This window comes from Girardinichthys multiradiatus, chromosome 12 (assembly GCF_021462225.1).
Source record: "Girardinichthys multiradiatus isolate DD_20200921_A chromosome 12, DD_fGirMul_XY1, whole genome shotgun sequence".
NCBI lineage: Eukaryota > Metazoa > Chordata > Actinopteri > Cyprinodontiformes > Goodeidae > Girardinichthys > Girardinichthys multiradiatus.
The window spans coordinates 39,053,097-39,063,882 of record NC_061805.1 but is presented as its reverse complement, the minus strand read 5'-3'; the positions used below and the strand labels follow the sequence as shown (position 1 = coordinate 39,063,882).

Below are 10,786 nucleotides of genomic sequence, written 5' to 3'. Positions count from 1 at the left end.
TGGTAAAGCTGGGCGTCATCACCCGGGATCACTCAGCCCCCAAGGACTGCAGCGCTGGTTAAGAGGCCCAAAAAAAACCCAAAAACGCAACAAATGCGTTGTTTCAGGCGGACACTTAATTAAGTGGCTTGTTTTATTTTATTTAATCTTATTTTAATTTTGTTGTAATTTGTGTTGTTTAATTTGAATTTGCTTTGTTTTATTTTATTTACTGTATTGTATTTACCTGTAACGCCTTCTATTTTATTTTCCTGAACTTATTTCTTGTTTTGTTATTTATTTGGAACAGCACAATTAATATTTTAAAATTTTTATTTATGTATTTATTTACAATTTTGTTGTTATGTAAATAAAATACCTGCTCATCTTTCTGAGAAATGAAGGCAGTTTTGATGAAAATTTTACTTTGGTAGTCCTACGTTTGTTGTTAGCCACACACAACTTCATTGCCTCCTCTGTCTTAATTGGGCTTACTAATTACACCAACACGCTGACGGAATGGCGGATATGATGAGAGGTGTTCCTGTAAGGTGAGAACATGGGGGAGCCACAGAAGTGTGCGCTCAGTCTCCCCGGGTGTTGGTCCCTGTGTCTGAGACTGGCTGATATCTATCTCACTTGTTCATTAGCAGGACCCTTGAACGGTCTAAATCTTCCGAGGCCTCTCACTCAACAGCTCAGTGAAGAGATCCGCCCCACAGCACCTTCAGGAGCAGCTACAGCACACCGTGCGTAAAAAGATTCAAAAGCGCACCCGTTGCAAAGGATGAAGATGCATCCCAGCTCAACGACCTCTACTCCGTTTTCTGTTAAAGACATTTTGAAGCTGGACTACCACCAGAACGAGTATGAAAATGATCATCAGATGACGGATCAAATTGTTCCGATGCGTCAATATCAGCTTTTACGCGCTGCGTCCAACGGCGACGGGTTTTATGACTTGCAGTCTGAGCGATGTGTCTTTGGGAGGCAGAGGAAGCTCGATGCTCACGGCTCAGCAGCAGAAGAGGAGATGAATGAAAAGGGTGAGATCATCACCAGGATAAAAAAACGCATTGTTTTATAGATTCAGTTGCACCTACCAGTAGACCTATGTCCCAACTGTTCCGCAACACATTTCGTTATTTCATTATTTAAGTTGATTTAAAAAGTACAAAAAAAAATGTTTAGCGTTGTAAACAGTATGACATGCAATGCCCTTTTAACATTTTAGCCAAAATAGTAGACAGATCACCTATCAGCATGAAGAACACTAATGTGTGGCTCAAAGCGGTTTAAACATGTTTGCATGTTTCTTTTCATACAGTTTTAGCAGTAAGAACATTATTACACAAGTAAAAACGGCTCAAATGAATCAAATAAATTACGACCAGCATTGTAGTTTTAAATTTGAGTCATCTTTTTGTCTCTTATTTCTTTTAAAAGTCCAATTTTAACATGTGACAATAAATGTGTGGGCTTATAAAAAAAATGTAACTATAAAAAATATTGGTATCGACTGTTCAGAGTTGAAATAACATAACTTTACCACCTAAAACACATTCAACTAAATTGGTAGAATTGTAACCAATTTTTTGATGCATGTGTTTAGGCTATCTTAAAAATTAACCAATTAAACTGCTCAAATTGGTTTTAGTTTTGTGTTTCATATTGACTTAGACAAAACCTGCATTATTAGCAGAATTACATTTTATTAATCTAATGACAGTAGAAAAAAAAAAACATGAGCTGTAAAATTAACAGCTCATATAAAGATGATAAACTGGATTTAAAATGTCTCCATGCAGAATAATCTTCCTTTCTCTACATTCAAATCTAACAATCTGAACTCAAAAAAGTGAACCAGGGCAGTTATGTAAACATTTCATTTCCAGGTAACAGATTGTCTGGTGTTTGTTGGGTTAAATTGATATATTCCGGGCAGGAGGATAACCACTAACAACACCTCCATTGTTTATTTCATGAAATCATAGTTCATCATTCAATGTTAAAAAGAAAAACAATAAGAACTGGTTTGTAATTGAGCCAGTCAACGCTAATGGACTGGTAAAACACTATTCTATAAAGGTGGCTTGTGAAACTATTCCCATACAGCGACAGCTCAAGTTTGCTGTTCACTGACAACGACTGCTGCAGGGTTGAAAAAAAGTTAGAATTATTTTTAAGGCATAAAATAAAACTGAAATTGTCCTAACTCTTTAAGTCGATGCTAAAAACGCTGCAATTAAACAAGTAATGCTCCCAACACGTTCTGTTTTGTTTAGCTCTAAACTTTTTACTAAGTTGATATATATTAGTTTTATTTCTCTGCTGGACAACGCAAAGAAAAAAATAATTCAGACAACGTATTAAAAAAAAAACATTTGAATAACATATTTAAACGTTATTTAAACACATGTTTGCTGCCTTTTTCCCCTCGCTGCAGATATTTGCGGTCCAAACTCTTCACCTGAATGTGACAGTGACACCAAAAGCAAAAGCAGGCTACGCAGGAAGCCCCGGGTCCTCTTCTCTCAGTCCCAGGTGTCCGAACTGGAGAGGCGCTTCAGCCACCAGCGCTACCTGTCTGCCCCGGAGAGAGAACACCTGGCCCAGACTCTCAAACTCACCTCTACCCAGGTCAAAATCTGGTTTCAGAACAGGCGGTACAAATGCAAGCGTCAGAGGCAGGACTGGTCCCTAGAGCTGGCCGGGTTCCCACCCCCACCGAGGCGGGTAACGGTGCCGGTGCTGGTGAGGGACGGGAAGCTGTGCGGCGTAGGTCCCCATCATTCGGCGCCTTACAGCGTGACTCTGGGACACTACAGTCCAGCGTTTGGCTGCGGAAACAGCGACCTGCACGGCTGCGGGTACCAAAGGGTGCCCAACTGCAGCAGCCAGCGGGTTGATTCGGTTGACTCAGGGGGGCTACTCTACCAGTTTCAGGCTTCTTTACAAGGTGTTGGAGGCTGGTAATGAAATAAACACTTTATGTTCATCATTTTGTTTTATGCATAAATGACTTCATTAATCGCAAGTTCATACCAATTAAAAAAACATAATACATTTTTATTTCTGTTTTATTGTATATTTTATCATTTAAATAGCGTTTCTAAATAAATAAATAACAAAAATAGGTTACAAGTTGTTTATTTGGTTATTTATGCATTACCCTGCATGGATAAGCGGATATACAGTCGACGGATTTATTTGATTTAAATACTAATAAGGCCTATCATGCGTTAACCAAACTTGAAAATAGCCCGGATCAGGAGGCGTTTGACGAGCTTCGCAGTTTCCCAAAGGCAGCAATCGAAGAGCTAATGGATGAAGTGACATCTGACCTGAAAGAGCTGCTCTATCAAACCCAGCTCATTATTGTCCCATTCAGAAACTCCCAGTGGCTGATAAGGCCGGAGAGCCTGTCCCGTCCCGCGGCTCTGCTTGGTAAACAATGCCGCAGACTGAGTGGCTCTTAAACGCTTCCAAACTTTCAATCAGAGAGGATCAGTTCGGGTCGGATCTGTCACTCAATCATGACCTGCTGATTCAGTGGAGAGATGTTCCAGTCATTATAGCACGCGTTGTTTTTTTGTTTTTGTTTTTTCAGGTTTGAACAGGGGAAAATGGTTTTAACCAGTAAAAAGTTGGGCTTTGATGTGACTTTAAACGGCTGAGACTTAAAGAAAAAGATCACTTCCGGCGGGGCTGAAGCAGCATCTCTGCTGCAGAGATAAGAATGAAGCGTAGACAGAGAGGAGACGGACTGATCAGATAATAATGTGTGTGGGTTGGGGTGTGTGGGTGGGTGGTTGGTTGGATGGGTTTGGGAGTGTGTTATAGTTCTCTTTTATGTAAATTTGATAAATCCTTAAAATCAAATGTTAAACCAGTCATACAAAACAAAATGAAAACACAACAAATAAACAAACAATAAACAACAACACAACTTAAAAGCATAAAGGTTTAGTTCATATTAATCTAAATATCAAGGTAACCTTTGAAATATGTTCCCTTAGGCTGACATGTTTTATGTAGGACATTCTTGTGGATGGGTGTTAAATAGATTTGAGTTCACAATGTGAGTCTCTAGAACCCACCAAGGGTTGACTAAATAAAACCCATATCAGCAAAGCCGGTTGGAAACACTGTAAGTCTTAGCTGGGTCCCAAATGGGTGTTATATTAATCATTTTAAAGTGTGTAACACATCTAAATATGGGTCCCACTTTTTAACTATTGTTCTGCATCAAACCTATATAGACTATTAACATTGCACAATTATGCAACCAACAGACCATTTGCCCAGGGTCCATATTTCAAGCTATTTATACTGCCAGGGGCCCTATATCTTAATGTTGGCTGATTTAATAGGTCAACTGAAGCCAATGATGGGCCACATGGGCCCAGAACAGCATTAGAAGGGGAGATCAAAAACATCATATAAAAATAACTTTTTTGTGTGTCATTTGGACCCTAAACAATTTTTATGTGACATTTATACATTTGCAGTCAACAGGAAGTGGACACTTCAGTCTGCTTAGTATGCCTTCCCTGCTTGCTGCTGAGAATAGAGAGATCAGACTCACTTATTAACACTGATCCCACAGGAAGGGAGGCACAAGATACCCTGTGACTTCTTCTCTTCTTTTAGCTCACAGGTGTCAAAGTGCAGTCCACAAGGGCCAGTGTCCTACAACGTTTAGATGTGTCTCCCTGTCAACACACCTGAATACCATCATTAGGTTTTAAGCAGGACTCTGCAGAACTGGAGTGCATGAGGAGGTAATTCAATCCTTTTGTTTAGGTGTGTTGGACTTGGGACACATCAAAACATTGCAGGACAGAACTGCAGTTTTAATCCCCCATAGCTGGAAGGTCTGAGCTGTACCTTTACCTCTACCCACCCAAAAAATTTGAAGAAAGTATGTTTTTACCAGCTGATTTATTGAAGCTGTAACCAACTGCTTTATTGTTAAGTTATTTGCTGTATTTCAAAAGCATGTTTCATCACCTATTCAGGAAAATTCTTAAAACAAATCTGTAAAGTTGATATTTTAGTCAAGTAGAAGGTTTATAAAGTCTTTATTTGTCATTGTTATGATCCACATAAATAGCAATAGCATAATAATAATGATAACAATAAAATTAATTGACAAATAAATGAGCAATATTAAAAAGGCTAAAAGTCTAAAGTTACAAGAGTGATAATATGAATAGTACAACTGAAACCAGTTCTATTGTTTCCTGTTCTGGTTCTGTAGTGAGGTTTTAGCCGCTGAGCAGTCCTTGTTTTGATACTTCCATATATCCTACGGGACTGTATTAATGTGAAGGGACAGGAAAAGTTTCTAAAAAAATTGTACATTATTTATAATTGTCTCCATTCTTACAGGCATACTTGGAGTAACTACATTTTAAAAATAACTGATTGGATTACAATTTGATACAAACAATTTGTAAATGTACAAACCACATTGAGTGGAGATACCCCCGTATGAAGTTTCAAAGAAATGCTAAGAACTTGAAACCTTTCCAAATCTTGATAGTTTTAGAGAAAAAAAGAATTATGTTTTATCGTAGTTAGAAAGCAGGACATGTATGTATGACGAAATGGTTATTTAGACAAAAAAAAAAAGAAAAACGGGCTTGATTACATTGTTGTGCTGAGGGTCCATTTAAGCAAGGGATGATGTGATTGTGGACATCAGTGACAGACGTATCATGGCTTAGTCAAATAGAATAGTTTTGCTGTTCCATCAGCTTCATGCTGTATTGCTTTGTTTTTATAACAGTGTGCATGCCAGTCGGATAAGCTGTTGTTTATGATTGTATCTGAGATGATTTACAAATCAAATAGCTGAACTGTATATGGCTAAATTAGCCATAGCAGTGCTTGATTTTCCATATTATGAGCTGAATGAGGAGTAACTCTAACATTTAACAGTTTCTAAAATGTCCTACTGAAAATAATATGTTGGTAAATCTAAATCATGGTACTTTAGGCTGCTATTGCGGTTTGAAGATTTGGGGCTCCCTCTAGTGGGGGAGTACCTGCAATTGTCACACACAAAAAAATCCCTTAAGGCATCTGGAAGAAGCAGACTCTTAGATATTTCGAGTTTAATCAAAGTAACAAAGTAAAAGCAAAAATAATTTAAATATTCCAAAAATTGTTAGGGGTGAGGTTGGGCTTGTTGTGTTAAATTTTACACCTATTTTATAATCTGGAGGTGTCAACTAGCTTTTAGAATATAAAGAAAAAAATCAAATGCAAAAAAAAAAAAAGAGTTTTTTCAACCAACCAACCTTAATTTTAGCCGTGCTGAACAAAATTAGTGAAGTTAAAATTTATAATAAAATTAATACATATTTATTCATAAAGCACGGATGTAGACTCACATTGCTTAGGGTTGAAGGTTCAGACTACAGAATGGTTAATTTTGCTCTGACTGAGGAAAACCTTTAAAATAGGGATTCAACTAAATGTTAGAAAATTCATAAATTTAGCAAGTAAACATTAAACTATCAATAAACAAACATTAAACTAAAAACGTACTAAGGTTTTGAACGGTTCAAGCTAAAGAAGTTCCAATCATTAGGCAGAGAGATGGATCCATTACGCTTTGGCACTCAGGTTTCATCCAGCAAGATGGGAAACTTAACTAGGAACAACCAAATTTCAATTAAATATTATAGAAGTCAGTAAACAAACATCAAACCCTCTGTGAAAAGCTTAACTTGGGCTACCAAGGTCACCTGAGGGTCTGGATTAGCCTGAATTAGGTGTGAGGGCTTTTTGTTTTTCAATAAAAAGAAAAGAATGAAATGCATTTAAATATAGCATCAAACCATAAGCAAACTGGAGATGATCATTTTAAATTAGGTCATTTGAGGAGGGTCTGATATAGATTTTTTTAAAATTTAAAATTCATTATAAATTTTCTTAACTAACAAACCTTATTTTCAGCTATACTGAACAAAAGAGGTGAATCATCTAATGAAATGAAGATATTTCTAATCCTTATGCATGTAGGGTTTTATGTTCCAGGCAGCAGGATGGGGTATTAAAGAAGAAGAATCAACAAAAAATTCAATTAATTACCAATGAATTCAGTTTAAGTAGACATATAATCATATGTAAAGAGTTGAAGATGAGGGTACTAATTTCAGAGTCATATTTAAATTGTAGATGCCAAGGACTCTTCTCTTTGATAATTAAAAAAACAATGAAAAGCAAATATAAATGTTTCTTTTATCCAATTAACTTTATTTTCTGTCAGACTCGCCAAAAAGGTGAAGGATGCGGTGATCTTATTGGTGCGATGGTTTCTTCTTTTTAAGTATGAAGCAAAAAATTAAATCCAGACATAGATGTTTTTCAACCAACCAACCTTATTTCTAACTACTCTGGGATCTAATGAAACAAAGACTCTTCCAGTCTTTAAGCATGGATATAGATCCGTCATGCTTTTGCTCATCTTACTGTCGCAAGATGGGAACTTTTCACAGAACTGGGAGATGAGTTTCAGTCAAAGATTCAATTAAATGGCAGTAAATTCAGTAAATACACATCAAATCGTTTGTAAAAAGTAGAAGATGAGAAAAGCCATCTTTGAGCAAATGATCTGGAAACAGATAGAGTGATTAAATAGGGTTAACTGATTAAATGTTTATGGTAAAGGTAAAATATATATATATATATATATATATATATATATATATATATATATATATATTCATATAATCATATACTTTATACTTTTTATTATATTTACATATACTTTATAATATACTTTAGGCTAACTGGGTAAAAGTCATATTTATGAACTCATAGACTCAGAACTTCATACAAAACATCTTCACAAGCTGTGCTGCAATATTGACCATGTAGCTCAAACTGGCCTTTTAAAAGTCTGTTGGCACATCTCTTATGTCACACAATCATTCAGTGGGATCATCTTAGTGTTGGATGAAGCTGTAAGAAACAGTATGAAGCAACTCAACCACTGTTGAACAAAAACAGCACAGAAGTCTGACAAATGTACTGTTAAGTTACAACAATCTCTACCTGTCATCACAGACAATGAAATAACAAGGGAAATGGCAGAAGACTGATGGCACAGCGACTTGCAGCAGCTCAAAGAAAACATTGTCACCACATAGTTTAAACTGTGGAAGACAAATGCCTTCCTGGGCCAAAAGGTCGGAAGCTCTGCGATGTCATGTCTGATGTGCAACTACGCAGCAGCGTATCTGAGGTAAATGCTTAAAACACAATACCTGAAAAAGAAAGGTCCCTAGTTTCAACAGACAGCAATCATGGGGATTGTTAGGGAACCTGTCGGGATCATCTTCCTCCCGTATTGTCGCAGAATAAGGGCAGATGACTGCATCACTGTGCTCGCTTAAAAGAACAGTTTTAAATGTAATCCCCCACCAGAACAACACATGCGCTGACTCCAACCACTCACTTTGTTTAAGCTTGAGTCATCACGTAGAGTGCATGAGGTTTCCTCTTCAGTGGAAGTGGAAGAGCTTTGGAGTAAACCAACCAAGTGCGGGATGTTGTCCTGAAGTCACCTACTGTTTAAATACATTTAAGTTAATTTTTGATTCTCTCAATCTAAAAGCATTTTTTTAATGAAAATATCACCTCCAAAGTAAACCCAGGGGATTTTAGTAAAGAAGAGAGATATGGTATCTAGACACAAGATAAAAGAGCACATTACAGTTCAACATACCTGAGACAGCCACAGACAAGGTCAGAGTAAGGCGTATCATACAGAGGATCTTAATACCGTATTGACAAGACAGCAGGTTAAAGAGGAAGCTGAGCAGATGAGCTTTTCTTCTAAACATTTATAAGAGGGCATGCAGCATTTAAACCAGTGTGGGTGCAAATAAAATCTTTTCATTTTATTAAAGCAGGAATGATACAAAGCCTTGTCAGTTTCACGCTGGGGTTGATGCATGCACAGAGTCCGCAGGACCAGAGGGTAGCAATGGGGTCATGTTTATCATACCCAAAATCATGGATCTCCTAATGAAGCATTAAATCCCAGAGCAACACAGACACCTCCAGTAAACATCTCGGTCGCTGCAGAGAGGTCAGGCTGCACCGCAGAGAACAACAAATAAACATCTACCAAACAATGAGTGCATCCATTCAGGAGCCGGCCTCAATGTGTCCAACTCATTAGTGCTCAGGGAGGAGGCTTGACCACCCACTCTGACTCCCACCCTTCTCTCTCTACCCTTGTGCTGCAGACAGAGGTGTCTCCCTGAGGCCAATGGGTTACTGCACTGAGCTGATGGGTTTGTGAGGATTAAGGCATAAATCCATTTAACTGCTGTGGCACCAAATACTTAAAGAGTATTTGTGTCTGGAGCAGAAGGTTTTATCTTTCATGCTTTCACCACAGAGGAGCTACAAATTTTGTCTCATTTTTTTAAGTATATAACCATACAGCACCTTGGAAAAATATTCATATCCCTTGAGCTTTTTCACACTTTCCTAAATAACAACCAAATATTTCAATGTAATTAGCAGGAATTTATGTGACAGACCAACAGAAAATAGCAAAATAGATTTTTGTAATTTAATCGGCGTGTAAATTCAATTGTTCTGTGAAAGACAGCTAATCTTTGTTAGAGAACATCAATGAAGAAACACCATTACTGAAATAACTTTTGTCAGTTTGTCACAAGCCATGCAGGACACACCAAAGATGTAGAAGAAGGTTCTTGGGCCAGATAACTTAATTTTTTATCATACATTAAAAATGCTATGTGTGGTTGAAAAGTAACACCGCACATCACTCTGCATACACCATGTCTACTGTGAAATATAGTGGTGGCAGTATCATGCTGGGGGAATGTTTTTCTTTAGCAGAAACAGGCGAGACAGAGTTAATGGGAAGATGGATGCAGCTAAATACAGGGCAATCCTGGAACGGAAATCATGTTAGACGCTGCAGGGGAATTAAGACTGGAGCAGAGGTTCAGCTTCTAACAGCACAAAAAGACCTGAAAATGAATGTTTACAGATGCTCTTCATCTATCTCTAGATCTGTAAAGCTGGTAGGGAGACAAAGAAGGTTCTACAGAGTATTGACTTAGCGGGCATACATATGCACTACACACTTCCCTTTACATTACTTGTAAAATACTTTGAAAGCTGTGGATCCCTTTCCTTTGCCTCCTAGTTATATACAATATGGGTTAGTGTATCACATAGAAGCCTAATAACATACATTGAATTTTCTAGGTATTATAAGACATGTCATGAGAAAAATTGAGAAGTGTGAATTTTACATTACATATTAAAGGTGCAGGTTAAAACCAAATATTCCACAAAGGAATACTTGGTTTTAATAACAGAAATAAATGAAATTTGCAAAGTTTTAATTATTACATTTTCCCAAAAATCAGACTATAAATGAAATTGGAAGTTTGGTTTGCTTACATGCGTTTCTTGCCTTATACATTTTTATATCTTTATAAAGTCAAGGCAAGAAAGCTCTCCATAAATCTAAGAAAATACAAAAACGTTTCTGCTTTTGGTGTCACGCATTAGAAAGGAATATTAAATCATTAAAATGTTAAAAATGAACAAGTATAACACAGGTTTTGATGAGGAATGATAATTGTTTGAGCTCTAAAGCTCCTGTTGAGTTAATCTAAAGAAATCTTCAAAATAAAACTTGGCTTGTCCCGCCCCTTTCAGTTCAGTCTAGCTCAACCCGCCCCTATCCTGCCTATAAATGCAAACCTCCTGAGTGTGTGAGGACACACACGCTGCTTTA

General features: G+C 37.3%; 1 protein-coding gene across 1 annotated transcript; it reads left to right on the top strand.

Annotated features, from left to right (window-relative positions):
• Window positions 1-598: 598 nt before the first annotated feature.
• nkx2.7 (NK2 transcription factor related 7) lies at window positions 599-2,955 on the top strand. The gene is made up of 2 exons (XM_047381543.1): window positions 599-1,025; window positions 2,426-2,955. Exons 1-2 carry the CDS (start codon window positions 767-769, stop codon window positions 2,953-2,955), a joined length of 789 nt encoding a protein of 262 aa, XP_047237499.1. The 5' UTR covers window positions 599-766.
• Window positions 2,956-10,786: the final 7,831 nt, after the last annotated feature.

What these genes read in the sequence shown, in the direction of transcription:
- nkx2.7 (XM_047381543.1), top strand. Translation starts at nt 767, where the DNA reads ATGAAGATGCATCCCAGCTCAACGACCTCTACTCCGTTTTCTGTTAAA. An exon ending in AGAGGAGATGAATGAAAAGG is followed by an intron (nt 1,026 to 2,425) that starts GTGAGATCATCA and finishes CCCTCGCTGCAG; the next exon opens with ATATTTGCGGTCCAAACTCT.